The sequence below is a fragment of the Emericellopsis atlantica genome (assembly GCF_019669845.1).
Source record: "Emericellopsis atlantica unplaced genomic scaffold F5Z01scaffold_42, whole genome shotgun sequence".
Classification (NCBI taxonomy): domain Eukaryota; kingdom Fungi; phylum Ascomycota; class Sordariomycetes; order Hypocreales; family Bionectriaceae; genus Emericellopsis; species Emericellopsis atlantica.
In genome coordinates, this window is record NW_025764744.1 from 128,480 (window position 1) to 155,579 (window position 27,100).

A 27,100-nucleotide genomic window follows, 5' to 3' on the forward strand; every position below is an offset into this window, starting at 1 on the left:
ATTATTTCTCGACTAGACATGCATACAGTATCCTTGGTAAGACACAAAATAGCGTTCACGATATTGATGTCTCACAGGCCCCCAGGCGCGACTGTGAGAGGCGGCACTGCTAGCAGCCTGACGCACCAGGATTTCTTGAAATGGACCTCTTGGATGGCTTCAGTTTCCAAGGCCAATATTCGTTCAGCACAAACATGGCGTGAAAACTGAAGACGAAATGGCTGCCTTTGCCGTGACCGACCCAGTCTGGACTCTGGAATCTGGATCAAGCACGGAAAACTCCCGCAGCTAACAAGGGTTGAATGGACGAGGGACCAAGCGACCCATGAGGCCATGATCGTCACCCAAGCGATGAGACCCTGGATGTGGGGATGTACATTGCCGGACATATCTTGTGCCTCGACACATGCAGGGAGCGGGGAGAGGTACACCGCAATTATTGTGCTGGTATCGCGTGACCCATTTCCTCCTCATCCTCCTACATCCAACGAGAAGGACCCATCATGGGCAACGACGAGAAGCGCCTCTCTGGCGAGGCAGCCGGCGACCTCGAGGCAGACGCAAAGCAGGACACTAACAACCATGTAGCCACCACGGCCATCATCAACCCCAAGCAAGACGCCGCCCTCGTGCGCAAGCAGGACCTGCGCATCATCCCCCTCGCCGCCGGCATCTACCTGCTCTGCTACCTGGACCGCTCCAACATCGGCAACGCCAAGGTCCTCAACCGCGCCACGGGCGACGACCTGCTCGCCGTCACCGGCATGTCCAACTACCAGTACACCATCTCCCTCATGGTCTTCCTCATCGCCTACGCCCTCTTCGAGGTCCCCTCCAACTACTTCCTCAAGAGGACACGGCCCAGTCGCTGGATCGCCTTCCTCATGCTCACTTGGGGCACCGTCACCATGTGTCTGGGCGCTGCGCAGGGCTTTGCCTCTGTCACCGCCCTGCGGGCCTTGCTGGGTGTCTTTGAGGCCGGTCTCTTCCCCGGGCTGGTGTACTACCTCACCTTCTGGTACAGACCCGAGGAGCGGTCCGTTCGCGTCGCTATGATCCTGGCGTCTGCCACGCTCGCTGGTGCGTTTGGCGGCGCCATTGCCTATGGTGTCGGCTACATGAACGGTATCCATGGTCTGCCCGCCTGGCGCTGGCTCTTCATTCTGGAGGGCATCCCCTCGGTCATCTCGGCCTTTCTGGTCTGGTTCGGTCTCCCCGACTACCCAGAGACGGCGTCCTGGCTCACGGCGGAGGAGAAGGATCTTGCCGCGCACAGGCTGGCCGAGCAGGGCTCGCACGGGAGTAGCAAGTTCACCTGGGTCGATGCCAAGAAGACGCTTCTGGAGTGGAGGCTATGGGCGCATTACGCCGTACGTGAAGGCTCTCCAATCTATATCTGGCATTGCTGACACGGATGCGCGCAGATCTACTTTGGCATCTCGGCCCCGTTCTCGAGCCTGTCGCTGTTCAGCCCTTCCATCACTGCTGGTCTCGGGGTAAGCTGTGTCCCTCTATCGGAGACAGGACGAAGACTGACAACGCGCAGTTTGCCGATCTCCGCGCACAGCTCATGACGGTGCCCCCGTATGCGGCCGCGTACGTGGTGACACTGGCCACAGCTTGGTCGGCGGATCGATACAACCTGTTTGTGCTCACACTTCTCTTGTCATGCTGGTGTTGACTGACTTTCCATCCAGGCGCGGTCTACACTCCGCCGCTCTGTCGCTCGTCGGAGCAGCGGGCTTCATCGGGTCTGCTCTGCTGCCGGCCACCTCTTACACTGTAAGCTGATGTAGTCGACGACGGTAGTGACAGCATGCTAACAGTTGTAGCCGCGCTATGGCTGCCTCATTGTCGCCACATGTGGCTCCTTTGCATGCATCCCTCCTCTCCTGGGCTGGCTGTCGTCGAATTTGCATTCTACAGCATCCATCGGCCTGGCCATCGCGCTGAATATCTCCATGGGCGCACCCGGTCAGATTGTGGGTGTCTGGATCTACAAATCCGACGAGGCCACCAGGGGGTATCCCACGGGCCACTGGACGAACGCTAGTCTGCTGCTGTTCGTCTCTGTGGGTTGCGTGCTCATGCACTACTATTATGCTTGGCAGAACAAGCGTCGTGTAGGCAGTGATGCTCCTGTCTTCAAGTACTAGATGGCTGGCGGGGGGGATGAACAGTCTCTCGACTTGGTTGCGATGGCGCTGGCGTGCCGTAGATGTCGATGAGGCCAAGGCCGCGGATGCGAAGATAGTAGCATTCGTCATTTTTGAGGCAAGATCTGTAGAAAGCGGAGAATCAAAATAATATCCGAGTCGACGTCCACTGAGTGTCGGTCCACTAACAGACAGACACACAAAATGTGACCAAACCTGTTAGAGCAGCGGACGCTCCGTGCGCCACTCCCGGCGCCACCCGTGATCCTCAACTTCGTCCCAACAAGCCGCCATGAAATCTGACGACAGACTGGACTCGGACAGAGTCATTGTTAGGTGAGCCCTGGTACTGATCTGCCCAAAACCGCGCAGTCGTATGCAGACCTCGTCGACCCCGGCGCAGACATGAGGCTTCACCGCTCCCACATCCAATCGCATCGCCCATCCGCAACACGCGCATCATCGACACCACGCCAGATGCACGTTGCGCCAGGGCACCCTAAAGTCAAGTTGCTGGACCACTCCCGCACGTCACTGCCAATTAACCATAATTTTGGCGTTCTGGAAACTCCTCAAAGCACGTGGCATACGATCCAGTGAGGGCGCGCTGCGCATAAAAGGCAGAGGCTGCGCGCTCGCTGCCCTCATACCATGGAGCCATGCACTGGCAATCTCGCCTGTTCCTCGAACATCATGGCTCCATGGTCAATCTTTGGGCTCGCTGCCGTGAGCGCTGCCGCCGTCAGTGTAGAGCTCAACGTCACCGCCACCACATCTGGCTCGATCGAGTCGGATTGGACGACGACCTACTACTCCCAGGATCGTCCACTGCTCATCACCAACGACGGCGGCGCATCAACGGGAGGTTTCCATGTCTTTGGCATTGAGGGCGGATCACCGCTTGGATCGGTCAAGGACCAGTTCACCGGCCGCACCAAGCTCGTCCAGACCGAGTATAACATTGCTGGCAAGGACTATCTCGTGTCAATCCCCCAGACGACCTCCGTGTTCAGCCTCTACGAGCTACCCGAGGTGAAGAAAGTCGACAATGTCGCGTTCAAAGCGCTTGGCGACTGGTCTGCACTCTGCTCGTGGCGGAGCCGCAGTGCCAACACGTACCTCTTTCTGTTTGGCAAGAAAAACGGCGTCCAGTACCTTTTGCGGGAAACTGATGGGGAGGTTGAGTTGGTAGAGGTCAGTGCTTCTCTTCCTTGCGCGTAAGATGTGCCTGACAATCTAGATTCAAACCTTTGACGTGCCCACCGAGTTCGCTGGCTGCGCCGTGTCGCAGCGCGAATCCAAGATGCTGCTGACCCCCGACGACGGTACCAACCTGTACGTCTTGGACCTGGACGAGTCGACCAAGGCACCACAGCTCGAAGTAATTGGGGAGGTCGGCGACGACCTGACAGGTATCGCGGTCTACAGCTCGGTCGAGGATGACTACATCTTTGCCGCACAGACAGATGTCATTGATGTCTTCAGCTTCGCCTGGGAATCTATCGGCAGCATTCACATGACTGGCCTCGACGAGCTGGAGATTCAGGGGTTGAGCATGCATCAAGAGCCTGCGCAGGGATACCCAAAGGGTCTGCTAGCCTATGCTGCCGAAGCAGACGACTTTCAGGGATTCGGCTTGAGCTCACTCAAGGGTGCTCTTGAGGAGCTCGATATCGAGTACAACACGGAATACGACCCTCGCATCCACCGGGGCTGTCGTCAGCGCAACCCTATCAACGCGGATTGCTCCTTTAAGGGGTTCTGGTCCAAGGCTGACCAGTCCTGCGAGTGCTTCGCTGGGAGCACTGGCCAAGACTGCTCCGGGTTCACCTGCCAAAAGGACTGCTCCAGCCACGGCGCGTGCGTCGGTCCCAACGAATGCAAGTGTGACGAGAGATGGGGTGGTCTGCACTGCGCATTCCTCCTCGTGGAGCCCTCCCACGAGACCGAAGCCAATGGTGCCGATGGCGATGATCCCGCCATCTGGATCTCGCCCAGGTCTCCGGACAAGTCTCGCATCGTCACAACCACCAAGTCGGAGGACGGTGCTGGTCTCGGTGTCTACGACTTGAAGGGCAACGAGCTGCAGGTGCACCCTTCGAACCAGCCGAACAATGTCGACATGATCTACGGGTTCCAAGCTGGGGATCGCACCGTGGACCTTGCTTTTGCTGCTTGTCGCGGCGACAATACTCTCTGGTTTGTCTTCGCCCGTTTCTTCGCGGTAGGAGCTGCGCTGACTCGTCTAGCCTCTTTGAGATGACAGAAGATGGTGTCCTCCAGGATGTCAACGGCGGCATCCAGCCCTCGGACGCTGAGGACGAGGTCTACGGCTCGTGCGTCTACAAGTCCAAGACCACAGGCAGGCAGTACCTCTTTGTCAACGAGAAGTCAGCCCGCTACATGCAGTACGAGCTCACGGCCACGGCGAACGGCACGCTGCACACCGAGCTCGTCCGCGAGTTCGTCGGTGGCTCGGGTGGGCAGGTCGAGGGCTGCGTCACGGACGAGGACAATGGCTGGCTGATCCTGGGCGAGGAGCCTTCCGCCCTGTGGCGTTACGACGCCGAACCCGACGGTAGCGACGAGGGCTATCGCATTGCGTACGTGGGCGACGGTCGTCTCTTTGGTGATGTGGAGGGTGTCACGCTCGTCTATGGCAAGACCAAGGACGAGGGCTTCATCATCGTCTCCTGCCAGGGTGTCAGCGCCTACAATGTGTACCGACGTGCTCACCCGCACGACTATGTGGTGACCTTTACCATCCCTGGCACAGCGGATGGGACGATTGACGGCGTGACGAACACGGACGGTGTCACGGCTGTGGGGGCCCGGCTGGGTGACGAGTATCCCTATGGCCTCCTCGTCGTCCACGACGACACGAATGAGTTGGCGGGTGGTGGCGCGGATGAAGAGGCTAGCTACAAGCTCGTGCCTCTGGATAAGATCCTGGGTGCCGATGCACTCAGGGAGCTGAACCTCCTCGACGAGATTGACCAAGAGTGGGATCCCAGGGCGTAGCGATACGTACTCGAGTAGACCGTCGGAAATACAGCGAATGAAAAGTTGTTCGGTACAAGGTCGAAACCTTACTCGAATATAGTCCAGATTAGGAGCTGATCAGCACACGTCAAGCGGTCGGCGCATCCCAAAACTCTCCGTATGTGATCGATTACCGACAGCAGGCTTGGCGTGTTTGCTTGGGGGGGCATCGCTTCCACCACTCAAGACAACCCAAATTGATGTGGGAACCTCCGAGCCGGTAATGAGACGCCGGTTCTCGAGTCTCAGCATCATACGACGAACGCATTCAAGGTTCAGCTCCCCCTCCAAGTCCAACAAGTCCGGGGCCAAGAGGTCGCCGGGCCGACGAGATCGCAGGGGGGTCCAAGGAGGAGGGGACGGCCTACACTCTGCAAGACTGCACCTCGGAGATGGAGTGGAGAAAGGCGGCACATAGTCCGGGGTGCTGAGCAGGTTCTCGCACCAGCTAGTAAATAGTCTGGAGTGAGTTTCTGGGGAATAGGTCATCCGGAGTACGTACATGTACTCAGCTTGGCACATCGGCTGGACTGTTGCGGAGAGGAAGCGCGGAGGATTTGATGCTCGGTGGCAGAGGCACGTCGGGGAAGTTCCTGCTCCAACTCTTGCCCACCCATGTCCACATCAGCTTGATAGCTACTGAGTACTGAGCAGCGAGCAAGCAAGCTAGTCTGCCCATAGTTGCCCGGTACGGACAAGACTGCCAAGGCTGGTGACGAGACCCGGCGTGCCAAGACGACCAGGCCTTGCACGCATACTTGTACGTACTGAAGAGTCTCTCCGACAAGTGGCCGCCCGTTCCTCGGCTAGGCGATATTATACCTAGGATGCCAATTCTCCACACCATGCCATGGCGACAATCACTGAGTCGTCAACTCCTGTACTGTACCTACTGCAGTGTGCAAGGCACCATGTACTTGTATGCATAATAGTCCCCACGAAGACCGAACATGTCCAGGCCCAAATCGGCATCGTGCCCCGGTCGGTGCTGGACTCGGCCTTTCTGAGCCCTTGCCGCCTCCATGGCGTCGATCAGGCTTGCCCTTTGGCCTATGAGTAGACGCGGTGCCGGCGCCATGTGCCTGCATGGCGAAGAAAGGGCCGACGCTTGGTGGGGAGAGAGTCCGGGGTCCTCTCCTGTCAGCCACGTTGTCAGGGTCAGAGTTGACTATGCGTGGAATAATACGGAGTAGATACGTACGCATGAGTCGTACATAAGTATCCGTGCCTGGGCAGCTTCATCTGGATGGGATCGAGCTCAAGTACGCTGTCCGAGTCACCATTGCCGTACTGAACAAACATCTCATCCTTTCACCATGTTCCACGTCTGTGCGTCTCATCCCCTGAAGCTGCTATGTTCGACCGTGGCACTAACCAACACATACAGTCTCAGGCCACCCCGAGACACCAGACTCGAGCAGCAGCTGCTTGAAGATACCCGTCGAGAAGAGGCCTCGCTCACGCGGCTGCAAGATTCCACATGCATGCATCGAGTGCAAGCGCCGCAAGATTCGCTGCGATGGAGCGTCGCCGTGTAGCCGATGCTCGACACGCGGTCTTGCCCATTCGTGTGGCTATGCCAGGCACCGCGAGAGGATGCACCCTTCCAAGCAGTACGTACAGTTGCCCGTCGCTGTTCAATGTCTCTTGACTGACGCAGATGTCCAGAAAAGTAGAAAAGCTCTCGAGATCCCTGGAAGAGCACCGCACCATCGTCGACCGCCTGTTTCCGGACCATGAAGTGTCAGAGCTCCTGTCCTTGCCGCGAGACGAGCTTCTCAGTATCGTGAATACGCCAAGAATGCACCAGTACTCGCAGCCATGGTTGCCTCCACCATCGGAGACGAGCTCTGACATGTCACTGGGCTCGCCATGCTCGGAACACAATCCGTTTGCGCCAGCGGCTGAGCTATTCAAAGGCATCGACATTGACAAGCTGGTGGAGAAGGGGATAACGTGGGAAGAGCCGGTCTGGGAGAGGCCATTGGATGAATCTGTCTTTCCAGGCTACGCGCTAGACTTATAGGCCGCCTTGTAATACATCGCAACACCACCATAGTGTGTCATTGGCTTTCAGTACGTGTAGCACAGCTGGCCACTTGTCGTAGACATCAAGTCGCGCACCGGTAAGTCCGTGGCCATCCCTTGCATCTCAAGTAGGTCATCAAGGCTTGCCTCGCCTGGCTGGGGCCCGCCTGGGAACGTCTGTCTCCTCACACCGCTGTAATCAAAGGTCCGATTTTCGGGGTTCTCCTGCTGCCAGAGCGTCCAGATGCGGTCGACCTGACCATGATGCAGGAAGAAGATTGGGTCTGTTTAGGTCCAGTAAGATTCAACGTCTAGGCCTCTGGGATGGTTGCCACTTACCGTTGGGCGAGTGAGCCGGCACCATGTCGCCACCAATGGCGCTGTGTATGGCTCCGTGAGGATAGCCCTCCAACCGCTGTCTGAAGGCGTCATACCCAGGGATGCCGAAAATTTCCTCGATCACGGCTGGTGTGTATGCGTGCTTGAGCATACTGGTCCCACTGCCGTTGAACTGGCGGGACAGGCAGTGTGGCGCGTAGCCACTGGCGCGATACGCGACCTGGAACCCAGCAAACGGGCCGTCTACGATGCATGAAGGGTCGCCTCCCGTGCCATCGCCGCCGAATCCAGTTTCAATGTCCCAAACGGGCGAATCGCGAGGCTCGTCCGAGTCGAGGGTCCAGTCCCAGTACACAGCCGACCCGGTGTAGCCGCAGTCCTGGAGTGCCTTCTCGTAGACGTGGACAAAGTAGCGGTGCCACGGCAGGAAGTTGGACACAAAGTGGACTATGGGCGTCTGTTAGTAGTGACTCGGTGGGTGTGTCAGGTCATCTTACTCTGCTTTTCATTGATCATGTGCGAGTAGGCAAAGTCGTCGTATCGCGTGGTCCCCAGTCCAATCTCGGAGGGCTTGGTGGCGAGACACAGCACGGCGTCGATGTAATTGTGCTTCTCCGGAGTGGACAGTGTTCGCCATTCCTTACGCACCACGGGGTGCGCGCATGAGCCGTTGTACTCTCGCACTGCTGCAGCATCGCCTTCGGCTGCTGGCGTTGCCGCCGCGTGGGCTGCGATGAGGCTCGCGCAAAACGTGGCTGCACGAAGACGCATGGCTTGGATCGTTTGTACGAATGAGTGGGCGGCCCAAAGCACGAGACGGCCAGAGATGAACTTTTATACTCCGTACATTTTTCTCGGATATCACTTTTCATCGCAAGGACCGTAAGCAAGATCCCAGTAACAGTTCCTTGGCTCGACGATTGAGCCTGTTCTACAGGAAGGTTGGCGCATCGTCGCCCTTGGCAGACCAGGTTGGATTTTTTGTAGGATTCGAGAATCTGAGTCTGAGCTAGGCAAATTTCGAGCCAAATCTATTATTAGTTCAGGGATTCCAGGGTTGTCGCAATTGCATGAGCACCAGAATCCGACGTGCGTCGATTGAGTTGCGAACTCGCGGTCGCGAATCGCATTGTTCGAGCGCGTGATACATAGTCATAGCGGACAGTGATGGCTGCTCCATGGGCTGGAGGATGCAAATGAGTGCTTGGCACTGAGAAGAGCAGCAACCGTGACATGAATGGCGCGCGATAGATAATAGTGAAGTTCAAGTTCCCCTGGAGATGAAGTTGGAGCGGAAGCAGGGCACGTTAGTGTAGCATGCACGTTCGGATACCACGCGAAATTATCGCCAATCAGCGCGTATCTTCCTCAACATCACCATCAACCTCCAGTCAACAAGAAGACCACACCAACGTCAATCAGCCCCTTGGATGCGTGAGCCTGGATAAAGTCTGTGTCGTCGCGGGAAAAGCAGCTTCGTACGCGATATGGCCCCCAAGGCTGCCGCAGTGCAGGGCAAAGGCGCCATCACAGGCTTCTTCAAGCCGGTCTCACAAACACAATCACAACCCGATCCACAACACTCTCGACCACATCCGCTTGCAAAGCATGCTTCACCTGTTTCAACTTCTCGTGCATCCCCGCAAAGACAATCACCGCAAAGACAAAGATCAATGTCGCCAGCAAACCAGCTCCCCAAATTGAGGCAAACGCCAACCAAGGCGCAAACAAGTCCCAGGAGTTCCCCTCGACCAGACTATGTCGACCTTCCCAGGCTCACAAGCTCGCCAAGTCCCCAGAAAAAGTTCACCCAGCAGGTCATCCCAGCCTCCGATGAGGAGGACCTCGATGCTGGGGACTCCGACTCTGACATGGAGGATCTACTGGCAAGGTTCGACCCAAGAAAGACGGCGCCCATGGAAACGAGTTCAGCTGCACCTCGGCGGATATTCGAGACCCCAAAGGCGAAAAGGCACATGACAGATCAATTCTACTCGTCGCCCTTGACCATCCAGTCCAAGCACGCATTTGATATGAAGGCGCTTGCCGAGGACGCAGAGAGTGATAAGCGCGTCGAGGAGAGCTCGCGACGTCATGAGGAGGAACTAGCAGAGGCCGCCGAGATTGCGCGGGAACTCGCCGCTGCAAAGAGAGTCGATGGCAATGACCAGGCCTTCTTGAGCGTCGTCCACGACAGAGGCGGCTCCAATGCGCATAAGGTGCTCAGAGCTGTGCAGCGCGCCGAGTCAGGACATGGCGATGCCCGATTTTGCTTCTTCAAGGATCCTTACAGTCCCCCCGCGCCAGATCCGGTGCCTAAGAAAATGTGCACTGGTCCCTGGAGAGGTTTTGCGGGGAGCGCCAGTGCTCGGGAGCAATATCTCGTGTCAGGCATTCCCTACACCGTGCTCCAGAAATGCGGCGGCCTGGCGGATGAGCTTTTCGACTGGATGCTCTCACAAATATGTGGCAGCAGGTCAAGACTGATGCAGATCGAATACTTGAATCTGGTTACCATGTGCTCTGACCAAATAGAGACTCGCATCACGCCGGATCGACTGCGAGACCTGTTCAATCTGATTGGGAGCAGGGAAGACATCACATCATCGACCCAAGATGAATTGCAGACCAACGCGGCAGATGAGGAGACATATCGCGAGAAAGATTGGGGGAGCGTGCGCATGTTCCTCCAGTTGCTTGCGGTGCTGGCGCCCCATATGGCGGTGGAATCCGTCAAATATGCGCTCAGCATGTTACTGACGATGGCTGCCGACGACGTGATTCTAAGAAATGTTGAAATCCTGGTTGAGCACGAGGATGCTGTCATAGCTCTGCTGGCTGCGCTGCCTCTCCCATCATGGGACGGCTTCGTAAGTCTCCTTTGTCGTCTGCACGAACCTATACTGACGAACGAATGCAGTGTCTTGACACTACGAAGCGACTATATCACAACTTTAAATCCCAGCATGTTCGCATCAAGGTCCTCATGTGCCTGCCCATCAGCGATGCTCGCTCGCATGAGCTTCGCCGTCGTCTTGCCACAGCGTTTCTCTTCGACGACCCGTCGCTTGGCGGGGAAAATCCCGAGGTCACCGTCACTTTGAGAAAGATGATCGCTCGTCTGGACGGCCCAGATTTTGTTATCAACGCCCTCACCAAGACAGACTGGGACGAGCTCAGAGCAAACGTGTTGTTGCTGGACATGGCCATTGACGACGGATCTAGGTCTTGGGCTGCGGCAGGGCTGGTTGATGAGAAGCAGTTCAACGCCGAGGTCGATCAACTCGCTGATAAGCTCAGGGAGACATGGAGACGCATCAACGACTCGGGCATGAAGATTGCCCGAACTGATGCCAAGAGCGTCCTCGACTGGGTTGGGCAAAGAATCCAACACCAAGTCCGGACAAAGGCCAAGCCCAAAAAAAACATGTTTGACGAATTCTTAAAAGAACCCAAGCCGGATCCTGATCTGCCCAAGCAACAGGACTACATGAAACACTTCCTGGGCAAACCAATTGGCTGAAATGGGGAGGTTCATGTGTGTGTCCAGGAACAGCAGAGAGCGGTAGTGATGATTTATGATACAGCCTCTACGCTACCAAGCAAGCACGGCTCGAATGAAATGATGCGATATCCGATCACGAAATAGCCTGCGACAACCTCTCTTACCAGTGATGCGTGAAAATTGATAAACGTTCCAAGTCCAGGATAGCACGATGCAGGTCTAGTCGACGAATTTGCGGTTCTCGTTCTTGCCAAACAGCGCCTCACGCACGGCCGGCGCCGCCGACGTCTTGAGGAGCTCCAGACGGGCCTCAAAGGTGTTGTTGATGTCGATCTTTCCGTCGCCGCCAACGACCCATACGCCACCAGCGCTGCATACTGTTAGTCGCCTGCTTCTATCTGGCCAGTGGGTAGACATTGACTCACGATCCTTCGGGGAGAGGCTGCTCCTCATTAATGGAGCCCTTGATGTCCTTGCCCACCTTCTTCTTGTACTCTTGCTCGGCCTCGGTAATGGCCTTCTTGACGACGTCGTAGTCCTGCTTGCGTGCGCGGACCTGCAGCTCCGGCTCGTTGAGCGCGTAGAACCCCTCGAGGATCAGCCCCTTGAGCGCCTTCTGGTACTTGCCCTTGTCCTTGGCGCCGTCGGTGAGCTTCTTCTGGGCGTCCTCAAAGATGTTGTCGAGAAGTTCCTGGCGGGCGGACAGGACCTTGAGACGCGTCTTGTTGGAGACGGTGGAGCGTGTGATTTGCTGCGACATGGTGGCCTGCTTGAACTTCTTCTCGTATTGGCTGTCGATGGCGTCGGTCTCCTGGCGGACGAGCTTGGACTTTTCAATCTCAAACTCCTCGTTGGCCTTGATCTCAATCTCGCGGGCCTTCTCCATCGCCTCCTGCTTGATGAACGCCGTCATCTTGCGGAGCTCATTGTCGACCTATGCAAAGCGGGTAAGCGACTGCCCATCCTCAATTCGGGATTGGAACGTTATCATCGGTGGTGGTCGGGCGGAGAGGCATTGCGTACCTGCTGGTCGGACAAGGCGTGTTGCGACATGATGGTCGGATTGTGTGTCTGAAAGTACTAGACTAGTGTGACAAGTACAGTTGGGCCGTCTTGTTGGCGGGAGGAGCGCTGCTGTGGTGGTAGGCTCTATGTAGGCGACGTGAAGTCTATCGGGATGGACTGTAGCGCTCGAGCTGATGACGATGGAGGCCGACTGGAGCTGTCGTCCCTCCTACGCCGGGCACCAGCCACGGCGGCTCCTTGGAACACCGCACGTAAGCCACAAATGACCCCGACCACCAACCCCACTCTCACCAGCCACCTCGACTCGGATCAGGACCTCCTATCTTATCACCTGATACCACGTACGTACCGCACCGCCACATGCTGCATGCATGCCCGGCGTCACGTTGGACAAAGTAGCGCGAGACCTTTCCGCTGACGAACGTGGTACAGCTTCCCGAGCTCGTCTTTCACCAAATCTTCCAAGTACTGCTATTTGCGACTTGTATGCTAGTCTGCATCCTCAGCCTCCATTCTCCATTAATACTCGCCAAAGATCCGCGCCGGTCTCCACACAAGCTGTGACGTCGAGCTGTCAACATCGATCGAAGCTGCTCCCTCGGTTGCCAACTCGAACGTGGCCCGTCGACATCGATACCGATAGACCCCTTGCGACAGACAACCTAATGCAATATTCGAAGACATAATTTGCATTCTTCGTCGCCAGATGACCACAAGCCCGGAAACAGCGCAATGGGCGACCTCTTGGGCGGTCTCTCGCCGGCCGGAGGCATAGCCGTACGTGACCTCTCGAGACGGCGCGACGGCGCGCTGCTGGAGCTTCCATCCGCATCTTGACTGACACTTGCATGCAGCTAGGTATCATTGTCGGCATTCTTTCCACGAGCGTGCAGAGCGTGGGTCTTACATTACAACGAAAGTCACACATCCTCGAAGACGAAAAGGTGCCACACGATGTGCGACGGCCGCCGTATCGAAGGCGGCGGTGGCAGGTCGGCATGGGCATGTTCCTCGTCGCCAACATCCTCGGCAGCTCCATACAGATATCGACGCTGCCGCTCCCCGTCCTCTCCACGCTCCAAGCCGCGGGCTTGGTGTTCAATTCGATATGTGCAACCATCATACTGCACGAGCCCTTTACCCGGTGGTCCTTGTACGGCACGACACTCGTGACCGCTGGCGCTGTCCTCATTGCTATCTTTGGCGCTATACCGTCACCCGCACACGATCTTCGAGAGTTGTTGGTCCTTCTGGGCCGACGACCTTTTGTGATATGGATGGTCCTGCAAGGACTCTCTGTGGTGGCCATCGCAGTGGTGATGGATGTTGTCAACGCAGTCTCAAGCCTTTCGCACGATGCGAGGTTCCGTCTCGTGCGCGGTATAGTGTACGGTGTTATCAGTGGCATGCTGTCAGCGCATGCGCTTCTCTTTGCCAAGTCGGCCGTGGAGTTGATCATCAAGACGGCGAGCGGCAAGAACCAGTTCACGCAATGGCAATCTTGGATGATTGTCCTTGCGTTGGTGGCCTTGGCGCTCTGCCAGCTGTACTACCTACATCGGGGGCTGAAGCTTGTTTCGACGTCCGTCTTGTACCCCTTGGTGTTCTGTGTTTACAACATCATTGCGATCCTGGACGGCTTGATCTACTTTGATCAGACCAGCTTGATTTCGCCGCTTCGGGCTTGCCTGATCGCGCTTGGAACAGTGATTCTGCTTGCTGGCGTGCTTGCTCTATCGTGGCGGCTGAGCGAGGAACAGCATGCTCCCGCTGTTGGCCAATCTTCACTGGCGCCCGGTCTCGGGCTCATCGAGGATACGGATGGTGAAGAAGATTCGCTTCTTGGATCTGGTTCTGCCGCGGACGACACTGAGTCTGGCTCAGGATATCAGACCTTTCCTACGATCAACGGAGATACAACACCGCTGACCCCTACCCGTAAGAAGGGCTTCAGGTGGGCCGAGCAGGCGGAAATTTGGGGCGAGTTGGAGGATCAGGATGAAGCAACTACGCCAGTTAGTCGCTTGCGCTCGAGTACACTGCCAGGTCGATCCGAGTCATCGCCGCTTCTGTCACAAAATCAGAGACGGTCAGTGAGTGGCGCGGCTATACCCCCGACGGCGGTGTCCAACAGTCCGGGCGCGCCCACGACGCGTGCTGGGCGTCGTCGGCGAAAGAGCACCGGCTTTCCAGGCCTGGTGGCTCGCAGGAATTCAAGGAAGAGAAACGACTCAATATCAGAGTCGCTTGGCAACATACTCTCGCTCAAATGGTGGAAGGAAAGAGGAAAGCCGTCGTCCACAGCGTCACTCCCCGCAGCAGCCGCGGGCCCGTCTGGTCTCACGGCGTATCGAGACGATGCTGATGAGGACGAGCAGCAAAGCGGCGCACCAGCCGGCAGAAGACCTAATGACTCCGCTGTATGATTACTTTGCACAATTTCCTAGAGTTGGCGAGGCGATTCAGGCGTACAATAGATATACATGGGCATTGGATAGCCATTCGTTGGACACGACACAGTTTATCTGGGAAAAAACTATCATTTGATACCCATTTCCTCTCCATGCAGTTGCAAGAGATGGCCCTCTTACTCTGTCATAGCGAGCACTTGCTGCAGATTCTATTCTACCACGACGCCCCTTTGCGATCAAGTTGGCGATACCACTGTTTATCCTTGCGGTCTTTCGAGAGGCAGGCCGTTGCCAGAATAGAGACGGTATCGAGGCCTACAGATGTGAGTTCAGGAGCCCTCCGTTCGGGGGATTGACGTACCGACGACACCAAACACAGCTGTGAAGAACTTGTCCAGAAACCCATTAGCAAAGCTGGAGACTGCAGCTTGACAGCCACGCAACAATGAAGCAGCTGCCGGACTGGGGCACACGGGGTCGGTGACGAAAGCGGGCGTCGTGCTGTTGACGTATCCGCAACATTGGAACTGGTCATGCCTATTAGTGTCGTTCCTTTGTCTGTTCGGGAGATGTAATTATACTCACATCCATCTGAATGAGCGATTGCATGTCGGAGTCGAGTTCCTCGTACACACTCTGAAACCCCTCGCCGATCTTCAGCGTCATGATCCAGAGATACACTCCCAGGCACATGGTGAACAGCCCGCACACAGTGACCATGTACCCGCTGAGCTTAAGCCAGCCTCGGGTCGATTGCATCAGGAGGCCCGGGAGAGAGAATACCGACGCGATCAGAATAAAGACGCCATTTGCGATGCCAGCATCGAGAGGGAGTCGAACGAAAATGAGGTTGCGCAGGACCGAAGGACCGTCTGTCACGGGACGATTAACCTGCGAGCGGATCACGAGGGCTGTCGTGAGGATGAGCACCCCGCTGGCCAAGACGAAGACGTTGACCAGTGCCGCGGTGAGGAGGATTTTGTTCGCCATGGTGTTGGACTTGACGACCAGCGTCGAGGCGGACTTTCCTCCTAACGGCAAGACGGCGAACGCAAGGCCCTCGATCACAGATCCGAGGCGCGGTGTTGACAGTCGTTCGTGGGAGGTTAGGAATCGAATCGAGACGGAAAGGCAAAGTCATTGCTTGAAAGTCCCCATTCGGATTACCATGGACATTGTGCTGCCACGCAATCGACACATTACGCCGACCGTTTCAAGGGTGGAAGCTGAGGCAGATGCTGTTCGTGATGTTGCGCTCGGCCAATCACGACCCTGTATTCGACGCAACATCTCCTGTTTCGGCTGTCACAGCCAAGACTTTTCGAAATAAGCTTCACAATCCCTGACATGACTTTGTATAATTGAGCCCCTTCGCAGGCACTGCCAGGCAGGGACATATGGAAAAGGCGCTCTCAAGAAGAAGAATTTGTTTCGGATGTGAGTCGATTCCAAAATATCGACTGATTTTTTGTCAGAAGACATGCATCACGCAAAACAATTTCAAACCAGAATTGTATCTGTTTTGTTATGCAGTTTCACTCGTGTCTTTCTATGCATTGATCACCAGTATGGATATGCCCAAAGAAATTCGAGACCTAGCTCTAGTAAGGTAAAATTATATTTGAAGCAAACCAAGTAGACTTCAGTAGACTCCTGAACGGTGTAATGTGTTCCCGGGTAAGCAAAGTACAACGAGAGGATCTATAGTGTCTGCTAAGTTGCACAACTTCACAAACACCAATAAATAATGCATCGCAAGACATTGCTCATATTATGACTAGATAGAAGTGTCGGTGGACCCAATATCGTGAGGCATGCTCGCAGCGCCAGGATCTGATAAAGCGTGATCAGCCTGAAGATGCCATGGCGCCTCGCCCTGCCTGCATGTGCTGTGCCGCCTTGGGCTAGTCCAAAGAGAACCATAAATCATCAAGAATTCTCCTTTCTTTGATTTGGAGTTAATGTATTAGCTTCGCTCAAAGCTCACATAGTATTCGAGGGCCAGCTGGAATATGTAAGGTCTAAGCAATCTTTTCTATGCCGACAAGGCTAATACAATCTAACAGTAACAATGGCCAGCATCCTTCCGAGCCTTAACAATAGCGCGTCGCGCGCGCACACAAGCACTCAGCTCCTCAATGGTAGCCTCAACGCTAGCCCAGTCCGTACCAATATTCGAGGTTCTTCTTTCACCTGTAATGTCTGCCTCGACGACTATACCCGTGAGAGAGGTTTCGCCATTCTGCAGAAGTGCTGCAACGTGAGCCAATACAGCGGCATTGCGAGGTATATCAGTGGGTGTTTCTGTATAACGTGAGCTTACTACGTACATATATAAATTGGTACACGCCAACATACCGTATGAACAGTCAATGACGATAGATCGCCAACTACTCGTTTGTTGCAATTCTCCTCCTCCCTTTCGAATTTGTGGTAGCGTCTGGTCGATGAGATCTGAATTCCCCGGTAAAACGGTGAAGGCGTGCGCATTACCAGCTGTAGAGATAACTGCAAGCTGCCCTAATTTTGTTATTCCGAAGCACTGGTGTTGTTCCGCCGAGGACTTGATGGCATCTATAGGAACGCCGGAGTTGTTTCTCAAGCCGATCGGAAAAGGCAATCCAGACACTAGTTCTCGAAGGGACTGAGACTGTACCTCGCAGCCAGCAGCAAGCCCTAAGGAGAGCAGATCGGGGACGTAGTGGACCAAGATGGTACCTCGTATTTCGGCAGCCACAGGTATTCCACTCGTTGTAGATCCCTCAAAAGCTCACGATAGGCTCGCACCTGCTCATTGGTCATGTAACCAACTGGCTGGTTTGTATATCTGGGTGACCCGCCGTTCACAGAGGCGCAAACATTCTCCGGGTTAACTTGCAACACCATCATAACATCGTTGCAGCTGTTTTGGCCCAGGCGCTGAAGTCTGTGACAGAGCTTGAGGATCTTTGCAGAGCCCTGCGCCAATCGTGGCCTAACAATGACGAGAAGCCGGTCATCCTGTTGTGCTAAGATAGACTCAACTTGACACCGAGTTGTCATCGTCAATCTCCGGGTCGATTCTGGTACACAGACTTCCGACATTAAGAGGGCAGGAGGCGCTGCAGGGCTCTGATCTAGGACTTGACACCAAGTTAGCTCATGATCTTGTGGTTCGTGCAAAGCGGGTTGACGGAATTCATGAGAATTTCCCTTGGTGCTATAGTGGCTTAAAGCTAGAACAGGCCGACTTACTGTGGCTGTTGTTGTCAGCCGACATCAGTTCAGTATTGAAGAAAGACATTGATCGACTTTGTTGTTGTCCGTGTGACTGTTGAAAAAAAAGGGGGGATATGCGATCATTGACAGAATCCCTTGGAGCAGCGAAGTTGCGATCTGGTGGGGGGCATGAGTGATCTTTATAGCAGCTGGCTAGCATGATGTGTGTGCGACATGGGGTGATCTTGAGGTCAGTTGCATTTCCTTCCGGCATATCTTGTTAATCATGAGACGGGAGAAATATTAGACGGCAGGACTGGGGTGCCTGGGGAAAACATCTTCTTTGAGACAACACTGAATCGAGCAGACAATGACTTCATGTTTAAGACGGACAAGTGACTCAGCCGGGCCTACTCGATGGCAATCGGCTACAGTAAGCTCCCCTTAAAACTATCTAGTCCATGGCAAATACCGTGACGGCGGATTGTATTCTTCATTAAGGAAAAGCTGTTCTCTGCGGGCTTCGTACGGCTAAACTCGTCGAGTCTGCGCCAGAAGAGACAACGGGCCCCAGTTGTAAACTACTCGAGTATGGTTTTCCAATAGCTGCGCTAGAGCCTCCTCATGCGACCCAATGTTCAACCCGGGAACTTGAGATGATGTGCTTTTGATACCCGCAATAATTTCTTTCAATGCCAGGAGATAGGTGTTCGTACACAGCTGGACCTGGCTAGGCTGGAAAACCTTGTGCTCAGCATGTTTGACCTCGAACCCCTGAAGCTCGAAGGACTTGGGCAAGTCATGCACCCAACTAAGTGCGAACAGAGGATTAGCAAATTTCATAAAGCTAGGGCTGCCGTGATTACCTATAGTCTATGTCAACGCGCCTGAACAGCTCGTTGATATTAGCCTCGAAGGTTGTTGCTGCGTCTGTCTTGACGACTTGATGCATGAGATCGGCTTCTTCCCACTGTATGAATCCACCTGGCTCTGTACACAGTCAGCCGAGCGCACAGAATTGAATGCCCATATAGGAAGACCTACTGAGCATTTTCTCGATATTTTGAATTAACATATTCACATTTCTGCTTCGGAGATTGCTCGCCCACATCCGCAAGTGCACCACATCATATTGATCGTGAAGCTCAGACGGGGTGTCTTCGAGAGAATTGAGGAGCCCTAGGGTCACATTCTCCGGTAGGAGATCGTGGTGAGGGAACTGTCTGTCGGAGATAGTCGTAGCCATGAAGCTTGACTGTATTGGGGAGCTGCTGTGTCAAGTCCAGTATCCAAGATCTAGGGGGTTGGCGAGAGACTTCCTTTTGTAGCGAAGACGACACTTACGCTGTACCCGTACCTACTTCCGCAATTCTCATATCTCGAGTGACAGAGATGGAAGGGTGTAGCAAATAGCCTTGATGAAGCCTCCAGAGCAAGTGCTGCGCATCTAGACTGAGGCACCAAGTTAGTGGATGAGCCAAGGTAGGATGGACGAGTAGCCCACGAACCGCACAGACTCGGCTGCTCCTCTTCCTAGCACATAGTCATCAGAAGCGTCCATGTCGTGAGTCTCGCCCGTCAGGTGTGCCTTCTAGCTTTTCGAGACGGAGTGGCAAAACCAGCTATAAAGCAGGGCAGCATAGCTTATCTATAGCTGAGCTCACTGTTCTCACCCGCGTTCCTAAAATGCGTATCGAAAGCGGATTTTCAAAAAGATTGCTCCAGAAGATCAGCAAATACCTGTAATCAATGAGACAAGTTCCCTTGTACGTTCCATACCGATCTGGCGCGAATGCCAATGTCCCACCAACTTAGTCTCCTGCTTGGCAGGCAATGAGGTAGCCCAGAAGTGTCTCGACGATACGGGAGCGTGGTACATAGTGGCCTAAACTCCAGATACCAAGAGAGGTTTGTGTGTCTAGATAGGACATATCTCGGCAGTGACGAAGCTCAGAATGTGAGTGCTTGAATCCGCGAAACAGAGGGAGAGCTTATGTCTGCTATATGTCTCGGCAGTATCGTAGCTCAGAATACGGGAGCGTCATGTGAGTTTTCTACACGAGAAGAGGGTTGATACATAGTTCGAGAGTGTCTCGGACACTACAGGATGTAGAATGTAGGACAGTGATCTCACGATTATAGTAGGTAGCTTATGTCTCATGAGGGTCTCGGCAGTTGAGTACATGACTTTCGAATGAAGGGCACACGGCACGGCACGGCACGACATGGCACGGCACGGCACGTCACGTCACGTCACGGCAGATACATGCTGCATGATGCTAATCACTCAAGTGGTCTTCATTCAATCCCGATGTCTTAAACATGGGCTGGTGACCACTCAAAGTATTATAGAACCTCCTCCAAACGCTCACGTCACAAGACGTCTACGTAGTACAAAGTGGACCTGAACCAAGAAGGTCATGGAATGTGTTAGCCTGGGAAATTCTCAAACAGGCGTGATGCAATAATTTGCTGGATTCATGTTGTCAAGACTTTCATGGTTGCCGGTACTCAGTATAGCGTCGGCCTGAGAGTGAACATATATAGTACTTATTGAGCCGCCCCCTTTACAGTAGTATTACGATTAGAAAACAGCCACACGTACATTGCTCAACGATCGAGCTACATCTTCTCCTTTCTCCTTCACTTCCTTTCGTCCCTGCAGCCGTGTTGACCGGGACGACGATGATCGAAACTATCCCCAGATCCACAGAAGGCAATACAAGCGTCGAACTCGTCGTCGACCTTGTACTTGCCAAGTCAGATCTTGATTACTATGTTTATGAGCGCAATCAATCTTGGCACATTGGCCTTGGCGTCCAGTCATCCTTAGTCGTTGGCTCCACTGGGAAGTTGGCGACATTTCAGCAAGACGATGTTGTCCGACAAGTTCCAATCTCGTCCACGCTTGAGCAAATGGCACGAGAATTTGTGGCGGACAATGCACACGCCGGATTCAAAGTATTCGGATATGTTGGATACAACTATGCCTCTCATGTTCGGGGTACATCGTACTCTCCTGGAAGGTGGCCTTTGCTTCACTTGGTGGTACCTCGCTATCAGATTACTGTTGGGCCTGATGAGATCACGGTGCAAGGCGAGGACGACAAGGACTTCCACGATGTCGTCCAATCACTCAAATCAACGCACATCAAGATACCGCCCAAGGACGCTGTGGCCACGGACGTCTTACAAGGAGCAGCAAGGTACACCGAGATCGTCAACAAAGCACTCTCCAAGATCAAAGATCGCCAGATCACCAAGGTTATTGTCTCGCGCACCGTGGACCTACCAACCAGGGTTGACATGCTGGCCGCTCTGCTCGTTGGAAGAAAGTCGAACACGCCCAAACGAAGCTTCTCTTTCAGTTACTCCGGTTATCAATCAACTGGATTCAGTCCCGAGCTCGTTCTTTCCGTCGTCAAAGGAAAGGTCACAACCGAGCCATTGGCCGGTACTCGCGCCCGCTGCGATGACCGGGCCGAATGCGAAAGGCTCAAAAAGGAACTCGAGAGTGACCCCAAAGAGATCGTCGAGCACATTGTCTCTGTCAAAGAGGCTATTGCCGAATTGGAACGGGTATGCTGCCAGGGAAGCGTGGTTGTAGAAGACCTCATGTCGGTACGGACACGAGGTAAGGTACAACACCTTGGCTCGGCGGTGGCCGGCAAGTTGCAGAGCAACAAAGATGTCTGGGATGCTCTGAATGTGCTTTTCCCCTCTATCACGGCTTCGGGTATTCCAAAGCAAGCTGCTTTGAAGGTCATTGGATCTCTAGAGTCCTCTCCAAGGGAGCTCTATTCTGGCGGAATCATTATGATGGATCCAGCATCCAACGATTTTGAGGCAACTTTGGTGCTTCGTTCTGTCTTTCAAGACCAGCATCGTCAATGGATCCAGGCAGGTGCTGGAGTCATATCCCAATCTCATGCTGAAAGGGAGTTTACCGAAACATGTGAGAAGTTAGCAACAATCGCACCCTTCCTTAGGGGTGAGTAGGTAGTTATTCAGGGTTCACAAATTCAACGGCCTGGTCAAATTGCAACTTGCACCCAATGTGACATTTTGACACAACTGGCCGTCTCTGTGTGCAAAGCAACAGATCCTGGTGTGACGTGTTGGATAATACTCTGAGTCATAGCGGCCACGCCGTCAAACCTCAGCCCTGTCTCGACTACCTGCGATGTTCCCAACGGACGGACGCATGCACGTTGTCAGGAAATCTTGTGATCGCCTTCTACGCCCATCAGGGGAAGGGGCATATTATTATGCTAGCAATATCTATGTATGAGCCAAATCAAGTGGAGGCTTCATGACCAGAACTCACGTGTCTTGTGCCATGCGGAAACTCGCCGAACTCGTCCATTTATGGCCAGTCTGAGACCAGCTCCAGTACTTGATGCTTCGCCACTGCGCGAGATGTTCATGGTGTGACGCGAGACTGTCGTCGCAGGAAGTTTCTGAAGGTGGCTTGGCGACGCCAAGCACATTGGTGACAGCACACTCGCCTGTTGTGCTGATTTGGACACTTTGTGTTGTTGAGGCTGAGATAGGACTGGAATGTATGCCACAGTCGCGACATACACGTGTCACCAGAGCAACGGCTGCCTCCGATATGGTGTCAACTTACGACCCGCCTGCAGTCGAGTTCGCCATTGCCATCTGACAACCTTGATGGGAGGAATCTTTATACAAGCATTTCATCGTAACTTGGAGCTTGGGATGAAGATGATACGCGGAGCGACAACGGGGCGATGCGACTCTTGCCGCTGTGGGAGTTGGCGCACGGATCACCCCAGCTGAGGGGCACCGTGCCGATGTCCTTCTGGGCCCTCCTGTCGACTCCGTCGCCATGCATCATTGCATCCTGGAAGCCCTCACACAAGATCGGCCAGAGGACACATTCAAGTGAGGTCTGGTGCCAGTGGCTGACGAAAGGTACTTGTAAGAGGTGGTATTGGGAAGTGTTGCCCTGGATTGAGCACCAATTTCCGCCAGCTCATGGCAATGTATTCGTTCTCAATCATCCAGATCTTGGTGGAGGACGTGCCGGAGGGTTCAGCTGGGGAAGTTCGTGACAGCGGGTCCGCTCCTGCTCTTGACGAAAGCTTGTCGCTCGCACGGTGGCCAAGTTGGACGCGACTGTGCTTGCATTGCACAGGATGCGACGCAGAGCTACCGGCACACTCGTGGTCTTTTTTATAGTCTCCGCCCTAACTTAGTGCGTATCTCCAAATCACAATTGAGATTGTAGCGGTGATGGAAGGATTCGGCTCACAACACTTCCCACCCTCAAAGCGCGATGAGGATCTGCACTGTCTTTACAGTGTGAGTTATTACTGTATAGAAGCGCCACCAGCGAATGACTGCCGTCGCTCCTGCCTTGACCCTCTTTCAAGGTCGCACCAGTGCAAGTGCTCTCCAGCATGCTGCTGCTATCCAGCAGGGGCATCCGGTCTCTGACGCGTTTGATTGGCACAGCCGTGAGCTAGCGGCCAAACAAAGGCAAAAAGTGAGCCGAGTCCCTCGCTCGCGAACGGGGCGCACGGCCCTTTTGCCCATTCGCTCCTGCCCGTTACCGCCACAGCTGATTTCTGCCACAGAATGACAGAAAGGGCAGCACTTCCCTCCATGTCCCTCCTCTCCGCCCTCGACTCCAGATTCAGTATAGATCCATCGGCACCACGCTCAAAGCAGTATCTCCACCACTTTTTGCCTTTTCCAGCCTGCTCTGTGTGATACAGACGATTGGATTGGACTGAATCAAGAAATCGCCCAGAACGACAAGACATTCCCGTCCTTGGACCAACATGGCCGACATTACCGACCAGCACGACCAGACCTCGCAGCCCGAGCTCGACGAGGCAGGCAATGGCGCGACAGCCCCTCAAGAGAGCCGCGGCGTGAAGCGTCAGCGCGGCGCGGGAGCCGACGACGACGACGACGATGACGAGAAGGGTAACCGCGAGCGTCGCAAGATTGAGATAAAGTTCATCAACGACAAGTCGCGTCGCCACATTACCTTCTCCAAGCGCAAGGCCGGCATCATGAAGAAGGTCAGTCACCGCACCCCTCCCGCCTCCCCTCGTGTCGCGTCGCGAGACGGACCTGTAGACGGGCTGCTCCTGTCGCACCAACCTGCATTGCGTACTGTTCTGTGACTGACACCTGATTGCTTCAATAGGCCTACGAACTCTCCGTCCTTACCGGTACCCAAGTTCTTCTCCTCGTTGTGTCCGAGACGGGCCTTGTCTACACCTTTACGACCCCGAAACTGCAGCCACTTGTCACCAAGGCAGAGGGCAAGAACCTCATTCAGGTACGTCGAGCCCCAGTGCGCCATGCGCCGCGCCAGCCCTTTGCAACTTGATCGCAAATGTTAAAGGTCGACGCAGGCTTGTTTGAACGCTCCCGAACCCGCCAACGGCAACGAGGGAGGTGTCGACGGCGCCGACCAGGTTGACTCCCCCGAAGAACCTGCGCCCCAGCACATGCCTCCCCAAGGCGGCCGCGCTGGCATGCCCCAAAACCCCCATATGCCTGCGGGCAACTACATGCCGCCTAACATGCCCATGGACCCGCAGCAGGCACTGGCATACCAGAACTACGTCCAGAGGAATCAGCCGTATGGGTCCGGTATGCCTCAGCAGCCTGGCATGCCGCCCAGCGGTCACCACCAGTCTTGAGCAACGAGATTTGCTGGAAGACAATGAACCCTTCGAGGCAGTTGAGTCTCATGGCTATCACTTCAGGCGTTTGAGAGGCGTTAGCACATTTTATATTCAAGCCTCGGCAACCCAGTCACAGCCTGACATACGTCTCTAGGCGTGACAGGGCCGCTGAAGCTATTGACACTCACGAACCCCCCTTGCGTCTCGTCTTTTTTTACTTCTGTCCTACTTTTTTTTTTCCAGCTCTTTCTTTGTAAGCGTTTGTTAGCACGATGGCCGGGCGTGCTCACCATGGAAGGGCAGCTTGGTGAATGGGGAAACTTTCGACCTTTTTGCGCATCCAGCGTCAACTCAGGGTTTCTCAATGGCAGCAGCCAAGACACCTGCGACAACCGGGTGAACAACGAGGGAAAGACGATGGGGCGATTGACGGCGCATGAAGGCATGATACGGACGGCTGGAGGAACTGGGATGGGAAATTTGGTGCAGATATTCGCGCGGGGTATCTTGCGTTGCTTTGGCCGACCATGGAGTCTTTATAATGCGCAATCACTTGAATTGACTTACACGAACGAGATATTTTTTCCCTTTTGAGCATTTCTGACCGTTGCGGCAACCTTCGAGAAAAGGTAAAACACCGATCAGGTAAGTGGGGGGGAGAGTCATGAATCTACGGCTGCGCCGGGCAGCCCAACCCGAATGGGGAAGTTATCTTCAGGAACTACATACGACGCTATCCCGCGATGGGTCAGTGTAAGAGACATACAGATTTGGATGGTGATGAGGATGTTGTCGTGGAATAAGTATGCGTCTGATGATGAAGCCATTCGCAAGTGTCTGGAGATGTCAAAAGAAAGGCGAATCCGTCCATCTAGGTTGGTGCCCCTTTAAAGCAGGCCAACTGCAGAAACTCGGGCGGATGTCATAGCGTAATTATCTGCCTGGAGAAGCAGCATCAGCATAGCTACAGTAGTACTGCATTATACTACATGCACATCCGATAGGGTGGCTGTGATATGAGTATCGAGGTTCATACGACACGCATGATTCTCGCCTCTGATTCGAGCCTTACCTGGCTCACTGACAGTCCCACAGTTTCTCGAGTCCTCATAGACTACAGTTTTCTTTCTCCTCTCTTCCTGTACAAACCCGCCTCACCCGCTCCAGATGCAGCCTCCCGTCTCCGAGCCGTCCTTCTGCAGACTGCCGTCGACGGCCCTACATCCGACGACTAAAGAGGCAGCGAGACCGCGTAAGGTGTTGGCGCTAGTTATAACAAGCCTTGCTATAAGGAGGACAAGCTACTTTAGAATGACGTGGGGCGGTTACACCGCGATTAGAAGGTGTTGCTGACGGAGAATGACAAATGTAGTCTAGAGACGGGGTCGTCATGAAGCAATGCGCGTGGACGTGCTCATTTCTGGCAATCCCAAATGGTGACCAGTTGCGAGCAAAAAGAGCCCTGACGGAGATATGTGCTTCAAAGGATGTCAAGTAGAAAGAAAGAAGTACATTGACTTCAACTCTGGAGTGCTATCTACCAGATGCGGCAACAAGGCTGGGACTAATCGTGGTCTCCCTTGACCCAGGGTCCTCAATGCCACATTCAGCCCTAGGCAAGGCGCTAGACTCAGAGACGTTATCTACGTCGTCCATCGACATTCAGACACGGTCACGTATGTGTACTGGAGTCTCCAAGTCGCCATGTTGGTCCAGCGACTACGGGCCCGAGTAAGCATCACCGGGACCCTGTTGCACATGCACAAGGGTGCGTCGACGATCAGCACGCCGGTCAGATATGACGTGGATGTACATTTACTATCTTGGGAGCTCTCTGGCACATCAGCAGTGTGTAAAGAGAGTGTATGGTCGACCGTCGGGCAAGGGACAGGCCTGCAAAGACCAGAAGCGTCACCATACGTCCCTACGAATATCAGTCTTAGGCCCTAACACTTGAAGATAACGGCTGAAAATAGATCAGTAACTCTCACTTTCACTGTAGGATGACAACGCCAGCAGCAAGATAGAGACGGCCAGCTCATCACAGTACAACCCACCGCGCACATCCCTCCCCAGCCCAACACAGCATATGCAGTCCGACCCCTTCGCTCACTATCATCTCCCACTTCCTGTATTCTATTCCAGTCCACGCGTCTCCGCGGGCAGAGCCGCGGATAGAATCACCGTCGTCAGACGACACACCGACTCTCATCACATTGGGACGACAGCCTATGCAGCCAACCACGCTGAGCATGGGGGTGGGACGGGGGCCCTCGAGTCAGCGAGGCGAGGAGACGCCACCGCGCGCGCCTCGGCGTACATGTATGTTCACAGGGCTGACTGTTGTGAGCGAGAGTTCAGGTATACTTGTCTGGCCGATCCAGGTTCGAGAGGAGCCACGCCCCCCGAAAATGCGAAACCGCTACATGCACAGGAAACGCAGATATGTCCTGAAGAGGTGCCATTGTGAAGTATGGTGAGCCGCGTGGCCCCAGCCCCGTGAACCCTCCCCTCGTGTCTGCCATGTGCCTGCGAAATCTGGACAGGACCCCAAATCCCAAGTACTCCTCTTGTGCGCTGGTGGTGATAGAAATACACGTTTTCCCGTCTCTTGTACGCCAGCCGTAGATGGGGGGGGGGGGGGGGGGGGGGGGGGGGGGGGGGGGGGGGGGGGGGGGGGGGGGGGGGGGGGGGGGGGGGGGGGGGGGGGGGGGGGGGGGGGGG

General features: G+C 54.8%; 12 protein-coding genes across 12 annotated transcripts; 7 read left to right on the forward strand and 5 right to left on the reverse strand.

The window, feature by feature from the left end:
* The first annotated feature begins 231 nt into the window (after positions 1-231).
* On the forward strand, positions 232-2,353 carry F5Z01DRAFT_428210 (major facilitator superfamily domain-containing protein). The gene is made up of 5 exons (XM_046259666.1): positions 232-1,370; positions 1,425-1,496; positions 1,547-1,644; positions 1,698-1,782; positions 1,833-2,353. The coding sequence occupies exons 1-5, from the start codon at positions 504-506 to the stop codon at positions 2,154-2,156; spliced, it is 1,446 nt and encodes a 481-aa protein (XP_046114039.1). The 5' UTR covers positions 232-503; the 3' UTR covers positions 2,157-2,353.
* A 496-nt stretch (positions 2,354-2,849) lies between these two features.
* On the forward strand, positions 2,850-5,177 carry F5Z01DRAFT_630318 (3-phytase; the record flags this gene model as incomplete). Its single annotated transcript, XM_046261722.1, has 3 exons — positions 2,850-3,350; positions 3,397-4,355; positions 4,406-5,177. The coding sequence occupies 3 exons, from the start codon at positions 2,850-2,852 to the stop codon at positions 5,175-5,177; spliced, it is 2,232 nt and encodes a 743-aa protein (XP_046114040.1).
* A 1,209-nt stretch (positions 5,178-6,386) lies between these two features.
* Positions 6,387-7,521, forward strand: F5Z01DRAFT_428214 (uncharacterized protein). Its single transcript, XM_046259667.1, has 3 exons — positions 6,387-6,527; positions 6,586-6,811; positions 6,867-7,521. Exons 1-3 carry the CDS (start codon positions 6,515-6,517, stop codon positions 7,222-7,224), a joined length of 597 nt encoding a protein of 198 aa, XP_046114041.1. The 5' UTR covers positions 6,387-6,514; the 3' UTR covers positions 7,225-7,521.
* On the reverse strand, positions 7,104-8,469 carry F5Z01DRAFT_428292 (uncharacterized protein). Its single transcript, XM_046259669.1, has 3 exons — positions 8,063-8,469; positions 7,566-8,012; positions 7,104-7,510 (listed from the first exon to the last, which is right to left on the reverse strand). The coding sequence occupies exons 1-3, from the start codon at positions 8,334-8,336 to the stop codon at positions 7,272-7,274; spliced, it is 960 nt and encodes a 319-aa protein (XP_046114042.1). The 5' UTR covers positions 8,337-8,469; the 3' UTR covers positions 7,104-7,271.
* Positions 8,470-9,238: 769 nt separating this feature from the next.
* On the forward strand, positions 9,239-11,088 carry F5Z01DRAFT_630309 (uncharacterized protein; the record flags this gene model as incomplete). The annotated part of the gene is made up of 2 exons (XM_046261719.1): positions 9,239-10,435; positions 10,486-11,088. The coding sequence occupies 2 exons, from the start codon at positions 9,239-9,241 to the stop codon at positions 11,086-11,088; spliced, it is 1,800 nt and encodes a 599-aa protein (XP_046114043.1).
* A 201-nt stretch (positions 11,089-11,289) lies between these two features.
* Positions 11,290-12,123, reverse strand: F5Z01DRAFT_630341 (vacuolar ATP synthase subunit E; the record flags this gene model as incomplete). Its single annotated transcript, XM_046261724.1, has 3 exons — positions 11,290-11,440; positions 11,496-12,004; positions 12,094-12,123. 3 exons carry the CDS (start codon positions 12,121-12,123, stop codon positions 11,290-11,292), a joined length of 690 nt encoding a protein of 229 aa, XP_046114044.1.
* A 354-nt stretch (positions 12,124-12,477) lies between these two features.
* On the forward strand, positions 12,478-14,823 carry F5Z01DRAFT_667412 (magnesium transporter NIPA-domain-containing protein). The gene is made up of 3 exons (XM_046264277.1): positions 12,478-12,580; positions 12,632-12,873; positions 12,951-14,823. The coding sequence occupies exons 2-3, from the start codon at positions 12,829-12,831 to the stop codon at positions 14,520-14,522; spliced, it is 1,617 nt and encodes a 538-aa protein (XP_046114045.1). The 5' UTR covers positions 12,478-12,580; positions 12,632-12,828; the 3' UTR covers positions 14,523-14,823.
* Positions 14,622-15,802, reverse strand: F5Z01DRAFT_428374 (uncharacterized protein). The gene is made up of 3 exons (XM_046259672.1): positions 15,093-15,802; positions 14,869-15,034; positions 14,622-14,822 (listed from the first exon to the last, which is right to left on the reverse strand). Exons 1-3 carry the CDS (start codon positions 15,495-15,497, stop codon positions 14,722-14,724), a joined length of 672 nt encoding a protein of 223 aa, XP_046114046.1. The 5' UTR covers positions 15,498-15,802; the 3' UTR covers positions 14,622-14,721.
* Positions 15,803-16,511: 709 nt separating this feature from the next.
* F5Z01DRAFT_695669 (uncharacterized protein) lies at positions 16,512-17,591 on the reverse strand (the record flags this gene model as incomplete). Its single annotated transcript, XM_046266263.1, has 3 exons — positions 16,512-16,811; positions 16,866-17,268; positions 17,295-17,591. 3 exons carry the CDS (start codon positions 17,589-17,591, stop codon positions 16,567-16,569), a joined length of 945 nt encoding a protein of 314 aa, XP_046114047.1. The 3' UTR covers positions 16,512-16,566.
* A 645-nt stretch (positions 17,592-18,236) lies between these two features.
* On the reverse strand, positions 18,237-19,430 carry F5Z01DRAFT_753977 (uncharacterized protein; the record flags this gene model as incomplete). The annotated part of the gene is made up of 5 exons (XM_046267100.1): positions 19,214-19,430; positions 19,050-19,157; positions 18,750-18,976; positions 18,599-18,695; positions 18,237-18,558 (listed from the first exon to the last, which is right to left on the reverse strand). Exons 1-5 carry the CDS (start codon positions 19,264-19,266, stop codon positions 18,237-18,239), a joined length of 807 nt encoding a protein of 268 aa, XP_046114048.1. The 5' UTR covers positions 19,267-19,430.
* An 825-nt stretch (positions 19,431-20,255) lies between these two features.
* Positions 20,256-21,860, forward strand: F5Z01DRAFT_429285 (salicylate synthetase). Its single transcript, XM_046259674.1, has one exon. It carries the CDS (start codon positions 20,391-20,393, stop codon positions 21,702-21,704), a length of 1,314 nt encoding a protein of 437 aa, XP_046114049.1. The 5' UTR covers positions 20,256-20,390; the 3' UTR covers positions 21,705-21,860.
* Positions 21,861-23,278: 1,418 nt separating this feature from the next.
* Positions 23,279-24,391, forward strand: F5Z01DRAFT_695681 (SRF-type transcription factor (DNA-binding and dimerization domain)-domain-containing protein; the record flags this gene model as incomplete). The annotated part of the gene is made up of 3 exons (XM_046266264.1): positions 23,279-23,761; positions 23,890-24,024; positions 24,101-24,391. Exons 1-3 carry the CDS (start codon positions 23,516-23,518, stop codon positions 24,389-24,391), a joined length of 672 nt encoding a protein of 223 aa, XP_046114050.1. The 5' UTR covers positions 23,279-23,515.
* Positions 24,392-27,100: the final 2,709 nt, after the last annotated feature.

Excerpts from the sequence above, each read along its gene's own strand:
- F5Z01DRAFT_428210 (XM_046259666.1), top strand. The coding sequence starts at position 504 with ATGGGCAACGACGAGAAGCGCCTCTCTGGCGAGGCAGCCGGCGACCTC. Across the intron at positions 1,371-1,424 it reads GGCTATGGGCGCATTACGCC|ATCTACTTTGGCATCTCGGC; the intron begins GTACGTGAAGGC and ends GGATGCGCGCAG. Across the intron at positions 1,783-1,832 it reads TGCCGGCCACCTCTTACACT|CCGCGCTATGGCTGCCTCAT; the intron begins GTAAGCTGATGT and ends TAACAGTTGTAG.
- F5Z01DRAFT_428214 (XM_046259667.1), top strand. Across the intron at positions 6,812-6,866 it reads AGGATGCACCCTTCCAAGCA|AAAAGTAGAAAAGCTCTCGA; the intron begins GTACGTACAGTT and ends GCAGATGTCCAG.
- F5Z01DRAFT_428292 (XM_046259669.1), bottom strand. The coding sequence starts at position 8,336 with ATGCGTCTTCGTGCAGCCACGTTTTGCGCGAGCCTCATCGCAGCCCAC. Across the intron at positions 8,013-8,062 it reads CATGATCAATGAAAAGCAGA|TCCACTTTGTGTCCAACTTC; the intron begins GTAAGATGACCT and ends AGACGCCCATAG. Across the intron at positions 7,511-7,565 it reads GCCGGCTCACTCGCCCAACG|ACCCAATCTTCTTCCTGCAT; the intron begins GTAAGTGGCAAC and ends GGACCTAAACAG.
- F5Z01DRAFT_667412 (XM_046264277.1), top strand. The coding sequence starts at position 12,829 with ATGGGCGACCTCTTGGGCGGTCTCTCGCCGGCCGGAGGCATAGCC. Across the intron at positions 12,874-12,950 it reads CGCCGGCCGGAGGCATAGCC|CTAGGTATCATTGTCGGCAT; the intron begins GTACGTGACCTC and ends ACTTGCATGCAG.
- F5Z01DRAFT_428374 (XM_046259672.1), bottom strand. The coding sequence starts at position 15,497 with ATGGCGAACAAAATCCTCCTCACCGCGGCACTGGTCAACGTCTTCGTC. Across the intron at positions 15,035-15,092 it reads AATCGCTCATTCAGATGGAT|TTCCAATGTTGCGGATACGT; the intron begins GTGAGTATAATT and ends AGGCATGACCAG. Across the intron at positions 14,823-14,868 it reads AGCTGTGTTTGGTGTCGTCG|GCCTCGATACCGTCTCTATT; the intron begins GTACGTCAATCC and ends TCACATCTGTAG.
- F5Z01DRAFT_429285 (XM_046259674.1), top strand. The coding sequence starts at position 20,391 with ATGATCGAAACTATCCCCAGATCCACAGAAGGCAATACAAGCGTCGAA.